Below are 18,685 nucleotides of genomic sequence, written 5' to 3' on the forward strand. Positions count from 1 at the left end.
CCAAAAAAAATAAATCTAGAGAAAATGTTTTGTCTACAATGGAATTTAAAGATCAAAATTAAAACATCTAGTGAAAGCTAAAATACCTGAAAATTAAACAACCTAATTCTAAACAACCCATGGGTCAAAGAAATCACAAGGGAAATTAGAAAATATTTTGAACTAGATTAAAATGAAAGCATATCGGGCTTCCCTGGTGGCACAGTGGTTGAGAGTCCGCCTGCCGATGCAGGGGACACGGGTTCGTGCCCCCGTCCGGGAAGATCCCACGTGCCGCGGAGCGGCTGGGCCCGTGAGCCATGGCCGCTGAGCCTGCGCGTCCGGAGCCTGTGCTCCGCAACGGGAGAGGCCACAACGGCGAGAGGCCCACGAACCGCAAAAAAATAAAAAATAAAAAATAAATAAAATGAAAGCATATCAAATTTTGCAGGATATACGAAAGAAGGGCTTGAAGGAAATTTATAGCATTACATGTTCTTATTAGGAAGCAAGAAAACTCTTAAACCAATGACCTAAACTTCCACCTTATAAAACTAAAAAGGAAAGCAAATTAAACCAAAATGAGATGAATAATAAACAATTATCTGCCAATGAATCCAACACTTTAAAGTAAATTCCTTTAAAGACATAACACCAAAACTCAAGAAGAAATACCAATCCTGAATAACTTCATATCCATTAAAGATAGTGAATTCATAACCTAACTCAACAGAAGAAAATTTCAGTACCAGATGGCTTCACTGATAAATTCTAGTAAACATTCATGAAGGAATCAAAACCAATTTCAGAAAGTGAGAGAAGGGAATGCTTCCTAACTCCTTTTATGAGACCAGCATAATTCTTGACAGGAAACAGAAGAGAAAATTATAGACCCATTTACCTTACAACACAGAGACAACGATTCCTCAAGGCATTAACATAGATTAAAAGGACCAAACATCCTCAGATCAAAAGTATATCATATCCACACTTAGACCCACTGTAGTAAAACTGCAGAACTGTCAAGGGTAAGAAAGCTTAAACTACCAGAAACTCAGATGACTTATAAAGAGGGGCAGGTTTTTTCATCAGCTGCAAAGCTAATAAATCTTAACTGTCAACCAATAAAATTTATACCCAGCTAAAAAGCCATTAACAAGATAATAGTAAGATTACCTTTAGACATATAAATATCAAGAACTTACTATCTCAAATCCTTACTCAAATAATCAAAGATGTAATGAAATCTACTCCTAAATACTCAAGAGAATTGAAAGTATATGCGCACATAAACACTTCTATATAAATGTTCTATAAACGTTCTATATAAATGTTCTATATAAATGCAAGATTACTCATAACACACACCAAAAGAGAAACAACTCAAATATCCATCAATCAATGAATAGTCAAAATGTGGTCTAGTCACAAAATGGATTATTCTTCAGCCATAAAAAGAAATAATGTACTGACACACTCTACAACATGGATGATCCATGAAAACATGCTAAATTATTAGCATATTAGAAAAGAAGTCAGACACAAAGACCACATATTGCATAATTCCATTTAAATGAAATGTGCAGTACAGACAAATTCATAGAGAAAGTAGATGTAGTGCTTGCCAGGGGTGCAGGGTTACAGGGGTGGGGACTGACAGTCAATGGGTAAGGAGTTTCTTTCTGAGGTGCGGAAATGTTCCAAAATTAGATAACGGTAAAAGTACAATTTTGTAAACATATTAAAAACCACGGAACTGTATCCTTTAAAAAGAGGAATTCTAGGCCTTCCCTGGTTGTGCAGTGGTTGAGAGTCTGCCTGCCGATGCAGGGGACACGGGTTCGTGCCCCGGTCCGGGAAGATCCCATGTGCTGCGGAGCGGCTGGGCCCGTGAGCCATGGCCACTGAGCCTGCGCCGTCTGGAGCCTGTGCTCCGCAACGGGAGAGGCCACAGCAGTGAGAGGCCCGCGTACCGCAAAAAAAAAAAAAAAAAAAAAAAAAGAGGAATTCTTTGGTATCCAAATCATATCTCAAAAAAGAAAATAGAAAAGCAAAGAAAGTAAGGTTCAATTCAGGAGCAAAAGTCAGCCACACAGAATGAAAGGGATAAGTGAAATGGCATTCAAACGTAAAGTTAGAAAATTTAAATAACCCGTGATTTTTAAAAAAAATTGTTGGTTTATTTCTGAAAGATAAAACAAATACTAGAAAATAATCTTGACCTAGTGGAGGTGAGGTTGCAGATTTCAGTGAAGAATTAATAGTGACTATGTCCTTGTTATGTCCTCAAGGAAAACATATAAAACTTAACTATTAAATACATATCCCATTTCTGGTACATTGAAAAGAACAGAAATATTCTCAATGAGCATAAGACACAGGGAGTAGATATACTCAAAAGGTAAATAACACATACGTCCCTGTCACATTTCAGAAGAAATCACTGAATGATGTGATCACCCAGATTAACAGTTAAGCAGAATCTAAAGAAATTAATGGCAACCACAAGGTCAGACAAAGAATCTATATCATCCAACCAGCAAAAGAATAAATACCCAATCCATACAGAAAAATCTCTCAGACCAAAAGACAATTGAAAAATAAATAAGAAAAGGATAAACAGCAAAGATGAACTCTAAATCCCAAAATAAACCCTTTTACAAGATCACAAGAGGAAACCTCCAGAATCAAGGTTTCATAAAGACCATTCTCTGGCCATGGGGTAACTCAATTAGAAGATACACAGTAAAGAAAAAGATTTTCACCTTAAAAATATTTAAATTTAAGTACATTTAAGTATTCAAAAACAAAAAGACAAAATCCTTGTGGCTGTAAATTTTTTTTAATACTTTTTGGATTTTAAAACATGAATAAATATCCTAAACAAAAAAACAAGTGAATTTATTTTAATAAACAAAGAAAAATCTAAAGATACTGAAGATTTAAAAAATAAAGCAAATGTATACGATGTGGGTAAAGCTGTACTTACCAGGTAATTGTACAGCCTTCACTAAAGAACAAGATGAGCTGTTCAACTCAGTAAGCTCGGAAAAGAGCCAGATAACGTCATGAGGGCGGAAGGAAATAGCAAGAAATAAAGTAGAAAGCAAAGATATAAAGAATCAGCAAAATAAAAAACTGATTCTGACAAAGAATCAAATGAGATAAAATATCTGTAAGGAAAAAGGCACAGAAAACCAAAAGGTGGGCTTCCCTGGTGGCGCAGTGGTTGAGAGTCCGTCCGCCTGCCGATGCAGGGGACAAGGGTTCGTGCCCCGGTTCGGGAAGATCCCACGTGCCGCGGAGTGGCTGGGCCCGTGAGCCATGGCCACTGAGCCTAGTTAAAGGTATATAATCATAGATCCAGTACAGGTTTTTAAATATCCTAAAATACTCTAATATAAAAAATTTTAGGCCACAATTGACTTAAATAGAAAACACCGATAAAGAAACACAAGGTAATTCTCTAATGAATAATCAAATAGCTCCTCTCCTATCTTAAAAGGAAATGGAAGTCCAGAAGATTTTATAGGCAAGTGAAACAAAATCTTCAGAAACAGAAAATCCAGGGATTCTGCAACTGCTCCATAATAGGAAGAAATATTAAGCTGGTTACCTTTTCAAATGACTATTATAAGCCTGATTATGGAAAGAATTTAACAATGTACGTAATAGCACACTGTAACGAAGTAGGGTTTATCCCAGAAATGCAAGGATGGCTTAACATCAGATGATATATTAATATACTACATTAAAATATTAAAAGGAAAGAGGGGGTAAAATGACAATCTCTAATGAATGCAGAAAGCACATCCCATACAACTCGTTAACCGTTCAGGATTAAGAACGCCTCACATGCTAGAAATAAGAGAACTTTAACCAGAAATAACAGAACTTTAAAACAGTATCTTAGCAGGACTTCCCTGGTGGTCCAGTGGGTAAGACTCTGCGCTCCCAATGCAGGGGCCCGGGTTCGATCCCTGGTCAGGGAACTAGGTCCCGCATGCCGCAACTAAGGCATGGCACAGCCAAAAATAAATATTTTTTAAACAAAGGTACCTTAGCAACTATCTACAGCTTTTACTTAATAATAAAATTTTATAGAACTTTCAGAATTAAAAATAAAATAAGAATGCCTGGGGGCCTCCCTGGTGGCGCAGTGGTTAAGAACCCGCCTGCCAATGCAGGAAACATGGGTTCGAGCCCTGGTCCGCGAAGATCCCACATGCCGCGGAGCAGCTAAGCCCGTGGGCCACAACTACTGAGCCTGCGCTCTGGAGCCCGCAAGCCACAACTACTGAGCCCGTGTGCCACAACTACTGAAGCCCGCGCGCCTAGAGTCCGTGCTCCACAACAAGAGAAGCCACCGCAATGAGAAGCCTGAGCACCGCAACGAAGAGAAGCCCCCGCTCGCCACAGCTAGAGGAAACCCGCGCACAGCAACGAAGACCTAACGCAGCCAAAAAATAGATAAAATAAATAATTTTTTTAAAAAAATCCTTGTTGTTAGTAACTGATATTCAACATCGTACCAAATGGTCCCAGCCAAAGTGATAAAGTAACAGGTACGAATTTGAAGAGGAATAAAAATATAATCTCCCCTATTTGCACAAGATATAGTTATCTACATATAAACCCAAAAGAATCTATGAATTTTCAACCAAGATAGTTTGACAAGGTTGCTAGATATGAACATGAAGCATAAACAGCCTTCCTGCCCACAAGTATTAACTAGTTAGAAAATATAACTTTAAAGCGATCTCTCTAACAAGAGCAACAAGGAACTATAGTTTCTAGGAATAACTCTAAGAAGGACTGTGAAAAACTTTTAAAAAGTGCGTAGCAAAACATACCAAAGAACCAAAAGGTGGGGAGAGAGGGAGAGGATCCCATTCGAGCTCCTGCCCGCCCTCCTTCTCTCTCCTGATTCATTAATTTCCCCCTCCTATTAGCTTTCTCCCAGCGTCACACAACATACTATAATTTCCTCTATCTTAAAGCAAACAAACTCTAGAGCCCACCTCGCCCTCCTGGTTCCCTTTTCGAAAAACCGGTCCTGAGAACTGCCTACAGTCATCACCTCCAATTCCTCTTTTCCCATGCTCTCACGAGCCCACGCCCGGTGGAGCCCCTGGACGCCCCCAAGCAGCTGCTGCCATATCTAGTGGTCAATCCTAGGTCCCCACGACAGCACAGAACACTGAGTCGTTCCCTCCTTGAAATGTTCGTCACCTGCTTCCAGCGCACCACTCACCCTTGCTATTTTCCTGGCCACGCCTCTTCTTTTACTGCATCTTCATCTCAAGTTCTATATAAGAACGTCCCCACGATCTAACCTTCACATCTCTTCTCTACCTACACTCAGTCCCTGGATGACTCCATCCTTCCCTGGCTTTAGAAACCATGCACATACAGACATCTCCCGCCGAAGCATATGCCCTAAACTCTGAACTTCTAGACCCTGCCTGCCCACACCGCCACCTGATGTCTAAAAGGCATCTCGAACTTAACACGTCTAAAGCCCAACTCCTACTTATCCACCCCCCCCAGCCCTGCCCCGCGATAAAAACCACAGCTGAGCCCTAAGCAGTCACACCTGTCTGAATAATTGGCCAATCCCATTCTTCTAGTGACTCGAGCCTGAAAACCCCACGTTCTTTCCATTTCTTCTCCTTCCGTCACATCCAATATCCAATCTACACATAAATCCTGCCCAGCCCCACCTTCAAAACAGACCCCAAGTGCAGTCACTCCTCACTACTCCGTCATCCCGCCACCCGGGGTTTCAAACACCAACATCTTTTGCCCGAGTTATTCTGCCAGCCTCCTGACCAATCTCCCAGCTTCCTTCCTAGTTCTGCCACGGTTTGTTCTCCATATAGCATCCAGCACAACCCTTTAAAAAATTTAATTTGATTATGTCACTCCTCCAATGGCTTTCCATCCCAGTAAAAATACAACTCAGAGTATTCAGCACATCTACAAAGGGCCTGCCTAGATCCCACTACCACCCTGACCTCAGGTACCATCCCTCTCTGTTTCCAGATGCACCAGCCTCCTTGCTGCTGCCCAAACTCGCTAAGAACATGCCAACCTCTGGGGGCACTCCTTTGCTTTCAATTCCCAAACGTCACCTTATCAATGAGGCTTTCTCTGACAATTTATATAAAACTAACCCACACCCCAAGCCACTAGCTGTATCCCACTTAGCCTGCTGCCACCGCTAGAATCTAAGCTCCTTGGGCAGGACTTTTATCTGTCAGCTCCACTGCTGCATCTCCAGTGCCCCAGAGTAACCCGTGAATGCAATACAGCATCAACCCAAGCCCAATGTGGAAGCAGAAGAACGCACCACCAAGAACAGCTGAGCCATCTTTCAGAAAAAGAGAACAAGATCGAGATACCTGGCAGGGCAATTATTACAGAGCCATACTGATGACAACAGTGTGTGCTACGTGACCAAGAAAAGACAAACAGACAAACACCAGGTGAGAAGAAGAAACTGACCCACACACGTAAATGAAAACTTCACGTATGGCAGAGGGGCAATGGGAAGGGGAGAGAGCGACTAGTTTAATAAATGGTGGCAGCAGATCAGTCAGTTAAAAGACAAGTCAGATCCCAACTTCATACCAGAAAAACAAGCGGCAGGTTTTTGCTACCGTTAGAAGCAAAACTTTTGGACGAAAGGACAGAAGATAATGATCTTGGTGTAGGAAGGACTTCCTAAACGAGAAACAAAATGAGGAAAATAAGACTGCATTAAAAGGTAAATTTTCATTAATTTGGTGGGTGAAATATGTAATTGTGTTACAGATTTTAAAATCTTTAATGAAGAGTGAGGACACCACACGGATGAGGAAACATTTGCAAGATGAATAACAAAGATTAGCATCGATTACAAAGAACTCCAAAAATCAAGAAAAAAGCAAAAGAAAAATGGACCAATAAATAAAAAAGGTTTTTATAGAACACTCCACAATTCCTTCAGTGCTAACTTCTATGTGTCTTCTGTGAAACAGCATGGATATAATTCTATTTTTATGAAATAACTGTGAGCTGTATAATCCACTCTTCTACCATTATTTATGCACAAAGCTGTCCCGAATGATGGGCCTTGGCTTGTGGTAGCTAACCTGGGTGCTAGAGCAGTGGATGACTTCTTGTTCTTTTTTGACTTCCATCTTCTTTCCTCGATAAACATGCATACAAGGCCTTTACATACAAACCACGAGTAAGGTGATGAGACCATGAAATTCAAAGCACTTGCCTGCCAAGTGGATGTCAGCTGGTTCAAGGAGTGACATTAAAAGGCTAAACTCTTTACTTCAAAGAGGCTGCTGAAAACACAAGACATTCTCAGAACTTTCTCCTCTCTTAGGACTGCGCGCACAGTCTTTTCTTGAATATCCCCCATGGTGCCAAAAATTCACAAAAATGAGTTTGGGAATGAACCAGGGTAATCCAAAACTATACAGTCTAGTGAGTTGATGATACGGTTGTACATCAAATATGGTTTCCCACAAACAAAATGAAGTGTACTGATAAAGAGCCCATCAACAGGCCTCGGGTTTGCTCCCTCTGCATCTCACTGATTCTCAAACTTCCTACTTTCTACTTGCTAAATCTACTCGACCCTGAGAAATCGGTTATATGATGAACGATGCTATACTGGTGACAAAACAACAGGCTGGTTTCTTTGACACTGGTGCTTCCTTGGTTCTTTGGGATGGTAATGCTGGCTACTGCAAGTCAGACTTTTAATGTTTGTACTGGACACGTCTCTCCCTTTAATATATTCTCCAAACATGTTATTTTTACTTTTATTTTTGGTTTTTATTTATTTTTGGCTGTGTTGGGTCTTCGTTGCTGCGCGCTGGCTTTCTCTAGTTGCGGCAAGCACGGGGCTACTCTTCGTTGCGGTGCACGGGCTTCTCGTTGTGGTGGCTGCTCTTGTTGCGAAGCGCAGGCTGTAGGCGTGCGGGCTTCAGCAGTTGTGGCACACGGGCTTCAGTAGTTGTGGCTCACGGGCTCTAGAGCGCAGGCTCAGTAGTTGTGGCACACGGGCTTAGTTGCTCCGCGGCATGTGGGATCTTCCCGGACCAGGGCTCGAACCCGTGTCCCCTGCATTGGCAGGCGGATGCTTAACCACTGCGCCACCAGGGAAGCCCCCAAACATGTTTTAGTCTGTTCTATTTCTTAAAGAAAAAAAATCATAGTAAATGTCAAATCATCGTTTATATTCATCATCTTTGTAGAAACTTTCCAAATCTCTTTTGGACGAAATTTTGACAAATGGAATCTCTGATCTTTCTTCTCTTTTCGTCAATGTTTTGTGCTTCATTGTAGCCACCTGTGTAACCTAAAGCCTTTGGTGACAGTCAAAACTTGTTACCTGTGTTGACGCATTAAGTTCATGGCTCCTTGCGAACTTGCTTGATCTCAGACGAAGCCGGTTCATTTTCTACCCTGTAATTAGTCACTCATTTTTAGGTTCATACAAAACATTTCTAGGCTGCTGTGCACAGGAAACCTACTGGCTACCTGAAAATTACAGGGAATTACTGTGAGCTCCCACAAGCTACATGAGAAAATGTCATTGTTTTAGTCACATCTTCTCTATGTCTGCTTAGTGATCCCAACGATGGAGACCATGGAAGAAAAGGCAGATGAGGATCCTGCTTGTCTTTGTAACTGAACTACCATCATCTGTTAACTTACACTACAAAGAGCTTCAGAAACCCTTCGAACTCTAGCAAGAACGATCAGTGGGGTGCTTTTTCTTTTTCTCTGGTTAAGGTGTTAGCATGCATCTTATAGAAGAGCATCTTGAACACCTTAGCATGAACCCTAACCCACCGAGGTAATGCCTCCTGGACTCTGAGAACCCTTTATAAAGCGTGTGAAAGGTCACCTACATACACTCAAATACACTATTGTCACATCATTATTCATTGCTCCTCAAAACTTAAAAAGGTGTCTTTAAGGTTTAAGCAATCTTCATGTTTAAAAGGTATGGTCATAAACTTGCTTCAGGAAATTTTTCTAATGCCAGGTTTAACAGACTCATAAATCACTTGAGAACGTTTACTAAATAGCTCCTCAGTAACTCTTGCTAACATATATGCTAACAGAAATCGAAAACAGGAGGAGAGTAAATCTTCCTACATGTTTGTGGCTCTTTTGTATCACTACTAACGTCTTACATATAATATACAAGCAAACACCCGACTGGACGATGTGTCCATCCTAAACTGATGACGAAGTTCAGCAGGGGTGAGAAATCCATTTTCTACCAAAGACAAACAAGCTACAGGGAAAGGGGAGGGAGGACGAATACAAGAGTAGCTTAGTTTATAGATAGAAAGTTGATTTGTTTTGGAAAGACAGAAGGATTCTACTGTTTGCTTGGTTTTTTTCATCAAACTTTTGAGAACAGTTCAATTCCATATCATATGACGGAGGGCATCAAACAGGCGGTGGGGGTGGGATGAGACGAGCAGCAGAGGAGCGCGAGGTGGAAAAGACAGCCACAGAATCTCACTTCCCCAGCCCAGAGTTAGAGAGGAACGAAAATGCCAGACAGAGAGAGAAAACAAACAAAACTTTTCGATCACTAACCCCACAACCATCTTAGGGGCCGGAAGCCTGTGATACACACATCTCCTCAGAGGCCGACAAGCCCCCGCATGCGGCTCTCAAGACCCTTTCTCCATAGGCAGCAGGTGCTTTAGTTTGAATCTCTGCAGTTCCTGCCCCAGGGATTCAGAAGTGCCCGAGGCCGGCCAGGTCACAGAGCTGGGCCAGCAAGAAAGCCCGTGGGGAGGTGTGGCCCCGGCATCTTCCCCGACCCGGGATGCTACTAAGGCTAGAAGCCTAACTGAAGACCAAAGGAGCTTCCGACAAGGGGTGATGCCTCACTATTCCTGCAGCAAAAGGGAAGGCAGCCCTCACTTCCGCTGCGCCTCCACGCGGCTTCAGAGAGCACCCGGGGCTCTAGCTGACCTCACGTGGCTCGGCGATGACGCCCGGCACGGGGCAGCTCCTCCAGGAGGGTGGAGGGCACAGCCAGATCCCTCCTCCCCGAGAGTGGTCCTCACAGGTGGGCGTGGGAGCGGCCGCGCCCGGTAGGATGGCAGGATCCCAGAGAAACACGGTCACACTGCAGAGAGGTGGAAGGTGGCGCAAACACTGGAGGGATGGGAATTTCCACGTCGGTTTTGTTCCCACCCCCGTTCCCCAGCTGGGGAATGAGATGCGAGTCAGGGGGCAGCAAGAGCTCTCAGCTGCCTGCGGGGCCACGCGAGCAACCTGACTCTCTCCAGGGTCCCTCCTCCAGCGGTCAGGGGGCACGCTTCCCTGAGGGGAGCTCTACTCTAGAGAAAGCTTCTTAAAAAGTTAACTGAACTCCAAGACACGACCCTCTACTGCAGCAGAAATCAGCCAAGCAAAGGGCTCGAGGGCTAATCTTTCCTTGCTGTGGGATCGGGCCCGCGACACTTGGACTTGGGAACAGACCTTCCCGCACCCCACCCAGCCACGGGTGGTTCCGGCCTTTTTCTCTCCCAGGTCATCCGCTGGACAGAGCTGGGGGGGCGCTGCTGTGAAGCTGCCCACTCACCACCACAGTCTCTCTCCTGTTGATCTTTAGCCGGTTCCTGGGTTAGCGGAACCTCCCGCCAAGGTGAACACACACGCACACCCACACACGCGCGCGCAGTGACAAATCTCATTTCCACCATCTTTCGCTCTTCCTACAAAATCATCGCAGCCTCATCATGTGTAATCGGAGCCAACCTGGACCTACTTAGGAGGTACTGTTTCCCCTGGGAATACACTTTTCGATCTGTGCCTGTCAATTTAATCAAAACGTTCTCAGAAAGCTCAATTATGAGCTGAAGCTAGTGGTGCCGAATGGTGGCACGTAAAATAATTCTGGAGACTTTTTCTGGAAGAGGCGATACACGTCCTGTTCTAGGTAGCACCCCTGCCACTACACACACGCCTCTCCTTCCTTAAAAATGATCACAAAATAGCCCTTTACCTGGTGCTCTGAGTTCAGAAGCACACCTGCACGAGGGAGGGAAGTCAGAGGACAAAGCCAGGGGCCCATTACGCTGGCCGAGAGCTGGAGAGCCGGCTGAGCGCCACCGCAGGTGTCGGAGGTGTCAGGCAGTCCGGGGAGTTCCCTCTGAAGCGTACAGATGAAAGGCGAGGTGAGCCAACGGGGCAGCCGGACGCTCCTTCCCAGAGCTTTGAGCAGCAGAGCAACAAGCCAGCAGAGAAGCCGGGTCCAGAGACCAAATGGGACGAAGGAAGAAGCCTCGGCTCAAAGGGCACCTGGCGGAGGACGGAAATCAGGTTGGAGGGACCAAGCTGGACGAGGGGACAGGAAATCCGGGAGGGAGAGAGGAATGAAGGATGGAGATGCCCGGAAGACAGGACGTTTTCGAGGGGGCTCTGGCCCAGCCCGTGGGTCACGGGGAGCGTGAAGCAGACAGGCCCCTCCACGTGCTCCCATGACCGACCAAGGACCAGTACCACCGCTCTGCTAAGCAGAGAAGCAGGCGGCAGACCTGGGATAAAAACAGCTCCTGCACCTTCTCTTCAACTCCCAGCAGTGAGACGCCTTCAGCTAGAAAATAACTCTCTTTCAACTTCAATGGTAAAAACGACTGAAACAAGGTTTTTCAAATTTTTTCATCCATAACACAATTCAAATATTCTCACTTACATTTCGGCAAATCACCTAATCCTTCCTTTACCCAGCGTCATCGTGGAAGATGACAGGGCAAGACACTGCTGTTAACCCGGCAGGGGGAGGGGGACATACCCAGCAGTGGATGAAGAATTGTACGAAGACACCAACTTCCTGAAGCATCAACCTGACCCAAAGATTCACGGAGAAGTGTTAACTGCCAGTCACTCTTAAAACGCTTCGTGTCAAACCAAAGATCATTCTCTGCAGTACACGGTTAGCTCCACAGAGGTTTTAGGGTACCAGGAGGATTCAGAAACAGGCCAGGCTGTAACCCCCCCCCACTCCCCCCTCCTTCCCACTACAAGTACACTTGCTCTCTCTCCTCTGGAAACTCTGGAAAACCATAAAATTAAACTGAGCTTTGCCACTTACATCCCAAAACTTTTTACAAGTCATTTTTGATAGCTCTTCTCAACATACTGTTTTCCACTTTGTGAACATGCCCTGCTCTTCACAAGCCTGAGGGGACTCAGGAGCCCCCATTCTCCATGACCTGGAGGTGCCGTCCCCAGCTTCCCAGTTCAGCTCATCTCACAAGCAAACTTACTAATGTCAGCTCACCTCCCTGCGGCGGCTCCCTTTCCCTTACCAGATATCTGCTTCTAACAAGCTAAGTAAGGAAGCCGTATACTCCAAGCACGTCATGCCGAAAATACAGGCAAACGGTCTCCAAGAGAGACCCAGAGTGTTCAGTGCGTATGGGGTGTGACAACTTTTTACAGCCAAGAGGACTTTTTCTGTCTTGGTTCTCACATATTCTGAACAGCTGAAGCTTCCAGATCAGTTACATGCTAAGATAAGACATGCTTCTGCCTGCAACTCTGGGATGCGCTGAAATCCTAAACAGTAACCTACTGGTGAAAAATGTTAACATTGTAACCAGAGACATTCATGACCTGCAACCAACACTGGGGGGGGGGAGCTTCATCCAACAAACACCGGAAACTACCAACCTCTTGAGGATGTCCCATGGCAGAGACTGTTATAAATGGAGAGGGACAAAGAGTAAAGACATTTCCTAAGTATACTGAGCTGACTTCTCCAACTAGAGAACACTATGGTTAGACATCCCCCCCATCCCACTTTTCACCAGCGGGTAAACGTAAAAAATGCTGCGGCCAACAGTTCAAATACTCTTTCCAGGAACACAATTTTCCTCCAAATTATTTGTATCAAGTTTAGAAATAACTTTCCTCCAAAACACCATATGGCTTTTCAAACAAGATACCTAAATGCACAATTCTCACATATATGGTATCATTTCAAATAATGCAACTCCAGTCACTCTAATATTTGTACTTCAGCTAGAAGTCAGCAATTACTGGCTGCTCACCACATTCACGTCCTCAGATTAGGCATTTACAGCCAACCAAAAAGTAGGCAGCCAACCTTTCCAGGAGAAAATATATGGCATATTATTTAATACCTAGAAAAAGTAATAAATAAGCAAGTACAAATTATTATAATGCAAAACAAAGAGGAAATTAGTCACATGGAGTTTGAAGGGGAGGATTCCTGCTAACAGTGAACTCTGATGAGGTCCTGAATGAGGACCGACACTGAGGCTGGCCAGCTGGGGAAACCACCATGTACTGAAAAAACAGCAACACAAAGGGACAGAGGAGGGATGGGGTGTGTAGGTGTGGACCAAGTTAGGCCAACAACTATGGCTTCACTAGCCCAGACCAACAGGCCAACCTCAGGCAAAGGCCAAGCTCAGGCAAAGGAAAAGGCCAACCTCAGGCAAAGGGAAGTCAGACAAGATATGCCTATGTATCAGGGCGGGCAGAAGGAAGATGTTGAACATTCTGCTTCAGAAGCATTTGTTTTAACTATTATATCCATTTTCATAAACAGTTCCCTTGAAATCCAGTTTACACTTTATTTGCACTCTCAGTACCTTTAGGTAAATCTCAAGCATCGGCTCAAGCCCTTGATCCCTAGTCACGATACCACAAATTCCAATTCAATATGTTTCTTCAGATTCGGGCAAAAAAAAGCAAACAAGGTTCCAAAGGGCACTGTCACTGCACAATAACAGATCTTCAATAAAATGTTATTCTTAGCACTTCATCGGGCTTGCAGGAAGCAAGGAAAATATACAAATGTCCCAGTAACTCCTCCAATCCAACCATAATGAATGAGACAATCATAAAAACAGACAAACATCAAAGATGAAGAAAGCAAGCCACAGACTAACAGGCTGGGGGCAGGGGTACCCAGAATACTTAGAAGTAAAAAAATATAATTGTTGAAATTAAAAACTCAATGGATGAGTTAAAGAGTGGATTAGACACAGCTCCTTAGCGAACTAGAAGTGAGATCCAAGGAAATACCCAGACGCAAACAAAACAAACAAGGAAAGGGCAACAAGAGGGCGAGGATGAGGAGATGGAATAAGCGCCTCCTTGGAATTCCCGAGGGAGAGTGCAGAAGCACAGCGGGATCTGATGGCGGTAAGATGGCCAGCAGTCTTTTACAACTGGCAAGGCACAAACCCACAAGAGAAGCACAACATATACCAAGATTATTAATAAAAAGAAAGCCACACAGAGATACACTGTAACAGGACTAGAGGACACCAAAGTCAAAGAGAGGATCCCAAAGCCACCAGAGACAGAAGACAGACCTCCACACTGACAACCTCCCCAAGAATAACGGGGAAGCCAGAAGACAACGGAATGATAGCTTCAAAATGCCGAACAGAAATAACCAAGTAACTACTTTTATTTGGAATCAAGTCTATTTTTCAAAAATGAGGGCAAAAGAAAGGCATTTCCAGGTAATCAAAAAACTAGAGACCTTTCCACCAACAACCCCTCCCTAAAGAAATCTCTAAAGGATATACTTAAGGAAAAAAAAAAAGAATCCCAGAAGGAAGTTCTGAGATAGAAGACTGATGATCAAAGAAACCGGTAAAGACACAGGCAAAGCTAAAGAAACACTGTCCGTATGCAACAACGCTCTACTTTGCGAGGGTGTTTGCACGGATGATGATTAACACTGGAAAATAACAGCATGTAAATTCAGGGGTGGATCAGGTTTAAAGTATCTCAAGTCCTTGCACTGTCAGAAATGGAGCTAAAATATTAACTTTAGGCTTTACGTATGTAAAATCTCAAGAGCAGCCACTTAAAGACTACAATTAGCATCTTCCAAACCCGATCAGCGAGGTTTGAACAGCTTCACCGTAGGCTCTGGCTGAAGCAGAACTGAGTTTGGCAAAAACAATGTCAAAGTCATCAATGAAGGGTGGTGAAACCCAAGTCTTGAGCTCAAAGGTCTCAAGAACAAGTTTAATACTTTGGGGGGGGGGTCATAGATTCCCCCTGAGAAACAGAGGAAAGATGCTGGTCCTCTCCCCGCCCCCCGCAAAAACAACACTCTTATTACTTGAACAAATTTTCACACCAAAGCAAAAGACTTTTCCCAGACTCCCCAGAGAACACGGGCCTCCCAGGCCTTGACCAGCTTAAAAAGCTGGAGAGAATTAAGTTGGTGTGGGAAACAGTACAGTTGGAAGTTCCCCCATCCTCCCATTAAAACCACATATGTGGATGAAGGACTAAGTGTTGGGCGTCATGTTTGGGGGAGGGGAAACTGGAAGTAAGTCATTCATTTAATTCACTCTTTCATTAAAATGTATTGAATAATTCAACAATTATGCAACTATTGAAAAATGTGAACTGTAGAAAAAAGGTCCTAGTTTTAAAAACTGTACGCGCCAATCTTACAATCGGGTGGACAAATACGCCATACGATGAAGACAGCAAACAGACATTCCAGAAACAGCCCTTATACCTGACTACCGGGTGTTTTTAATGCTCCCTTCCTGGAATGACTCAGTTAAACACCGGCAACGGTCAACGGGCCGCAAAGGACTTGTCTGGTCCACCTGGAGCTCAACTTCTTCAAAAGCACATCCTGACCCCCTCAGTGTTGTGGCAAACAGACCAGTGCAATCCGGAGGCTCCTAACTCCACCCACATTCCAGAAAGAAGCTTTCTGAAGCGGAGATCCCTGTCTCCATCCAAACACTGAAAACTACAAGCTCGTGGTCTGGGCCCCAGAATCTGCATGTATTCTATCTTAACAGAACCCGCAATGATGCTACGTGCCTATAGATACACACAATATACAAACGATGACTCCTTATTCGCAGAAACTCGACTTAGACCGGCTCTGTGCAGCTCAAACACTCAGAACTGAATGAAGTATTTCCAATACACCATGAAAATACATTCAATAGTTAAAATCACTACAGAGCACGAGAAAAAGATTAAATGATTCTTAGGTATCACAGCAAGAAGAGAAAAACTTATTTGAGTACACAGGACCTGGAAGCAAATTCAAAGGAAAAGCACAGGTGATGTCTCCACACTCCTGCTCAGGCAGGAGTGTTCTCCATCCACAATTCACATTTAAGAGAGCGTGTTAATGTTCGACACACACACACCACACACACCACACACACACCACACACACCACACACACACACACACACACACACGACTATTACCACACAATCAAGCCCCGCAGTCAAATAACGCTTTCTGCTTTCTTATTTTGGGGGATCTCAACCTCAAGAGCCAGCTAACCACACACGGCAGATGCTGGTCCGTCTTGACCCAACAGTCACGGGGTCTCCTCATCTTCGTGACCAGCATCTGGACCACACGTGCGGATCTGACTTACAACTAAAATTCCTGCGGTGCGCGGGAGAGGTGCAATCTCGTCCCAAAGTAAAGGAGAAAGATTCAAAAGACTTAACTTTCCCCCAAATCCTGATTATCCTTCCAAACCAATCAACTTGAAGACACGTTTTATGAGCCAGGTATCATTTCATTCTTAAAAGCTCACTTCCATTTTTGATTGCCTGAAACACGCATGTGTTGGATAAATATTTTCTCAGAAGGCCAAGACGAGAGCCCTGGGATCTTCCTGAATTTTAAATTAAGCGACTACAGTAGTTCTCAGGGGGGAAAAAAACCCACCCCCGCTGAGAAAAAGGAAAGATTAAGATAAACAAGAACGCTGCTTTCATTGTTATTAGATTCCTTTCTCAAAGCACATGAACTCACTCTTCTGGTGGTTATTTGGCCACTAGATAAATTAAGATCCTTTTGATCTTTTCTCTCCTTGGGTGATATAATCAATATAATCAAAGGAAAAAAGGTTTGGTTTCAGGGTTTGAGCGCAGTGTGGTTTTTTCTTTTCCTTTAAGAATGGAAAATAAAGATGTTTCATAGGGTAAACGTAACCACTTAACACTTGGCTATAGCGTTTTGTCAACTCTAAACTGCTTTGACATGCTAATGTCATTCAGGCTTCACAATTCTTTGAAGCAGTGATTATCATTCCCATTGTACAGATGAGGGAGTTCAGAAGAGACAGTTACTTAAGAGTTACAGCTCTTCCCTTCCCAACATAGAAGGGGAAGAGTGCAATCCACAACGTCTGGCTCTAAGTCTAGAGCTAGGATTGGAGCTAGAAGGCCTTTAACTACTGCACGTCCCACCTCCACGCGCCCAAAACCCCAGGAGAAAACTCAGGTCCAGAACAGTTGGTCATCTAAAGCAGAGGCTAGCAAACGAAGACCTGGAGGACAAATCCAGCCTACTGCCTGTTTTTGTGGAATCCATGGGCTAAGACTGTTTTTCACATTTTTAAGTGATTTTTTCTTAAAAGAGGAAGACTATTTCATCACATGTAAAAATGACATGGAATTTGAATCTCACCGTCCATAAACAGTTCTACTGGAGCATGGCGCTCGCTCCTCTAGGGCATGGCCAATGGCTGCTTCTGGGCAACAAAAGCAAAGCTCAGCAGTGGTAACAGACTGCCTGGCCTGCGAGGTCCCAAGTATTAATAACTATCTGGTCCCTTACGTAAAGTTCGTGGACCCCTGATGTAAAGGATGCGTGTCTTTTTGTGAAGACTAGAAAGTTCATAGCATGGGTAAATTTAAAAAACCTGTCTTCCCTGACCCCAGCTGCTGGAGATGCAGGGGGTAAATCAATCCTGTCCTTCAACGAACAGTTCTTCCAATTTTGGGAGGGTGACGCTCCAGCCCATCTTCTCTAGGCTCTGTTCCCTTATTTTTCTATTCACAAGGCACAGTTACAATAAGCACTTAAACATTTACTATCACCACATACCAGGAACCATGCTAAGTGTTGGAGATCTCATTTCTTTTTAGGTGAGAAAACAAAAAGGCTTCGCAGTCAGGTAACTCGCCCAAGTTCACGGGGCTGAGGCAGACCCGTGCTCTTACCATGCCAAGTTACTTCAAATAGCAAAACTTTGAACCTCCTCCTCTGCCAGTATATCCCTCTGGAATTGTGGAGTTGGAGGCCAAACATGAAACTTCTTCGATTTAGGCAGAACTGGACGAAACCAGGCAACTCATGCCCCAGGACCTGGCTACTAACCTACCTTCGTGTTCCCGCCCCCCAGACAAGCTGCCAGTCAGTGCTTACTGACAACTGCTATCATTTCTGCCTCACAAGTAATACCGCCTTGATTACAACAGTACAATTCTGTACCTTTAGAAGCAAAACCAGGCCTCCAGGAGGCATGTTACATCAGGTAGAACAAAATAATAACCACCACTTTCTGAGTGTTCTCTCTGGGAACCACAGGTATGCTTTACATGTTTTTTTCATTTAAACTTCACAGCTCTATGAGGTTAGCTTTGATCCCAATTTTACAGGTGAGGACACTGAGCTTTCAACGTTGATTTGCTCAAGGTGACAGGGCTGGATTTCAATACCTAGGTTTTCTGACTCCAAATCCAGGCTCTCAATCGCTATGCAGAACTTTCAAATATCAACTTTCAATCCTCATATATAGTCACAGTGTTGCCTACAAGTAAAGGATAAGTGAGAAAATTCACCTTCAGATATACTGACCACACTATTTAACGTCACCTCAACTCTACTCTTA

At 43.9% G+C, this 18,685-nt stretch overlaps 1 protein-coding gene across 1 annotated transcript in view; it reads right to left on the reverse strand.

The window, feature by feature from the left end:
• The window catches only part of CDYL (chromodomain Y like), a 143,570-nt gene extending 132,337 nt beyond the window's left edge, over positions 1 to 11,233 (reverse strand). Inside the window, exon 1 of the mRNA XM_024738628.1 lies at positions 11,024 to 11,233. Coding sequence (XP_024594396.1) covers positions 11,024 to 11,092 — 69 coding nt within the window. The 5' untranslated portion in view covers positions 11,093 to 11,233. The remainder of the gene's footprint in view (positions 1 to 11,023) is intronic.
• Between the last annotated feature and the right edge of the window lie 7,452 nt (positions 11,234 to 18,685).

This window comes from Neophocaena asiaeorientalis, unplaced genomic scaffold (genome assembly GCF_003031525.2).
Source record: "Neophocaena asiaeorientalis asiaeorientalis breed wild unplaced genomic scaffold, Neophocaena_asiaeorientalis_V1.1 scaffold307, whole genome shotgun sequence".
NCBI lineage: Eukaryota > Metazoa > Chordata > Mammalia > Artiodactyla > Phocoenidae > Neophocaena > Neophocaena asiaeorientalis.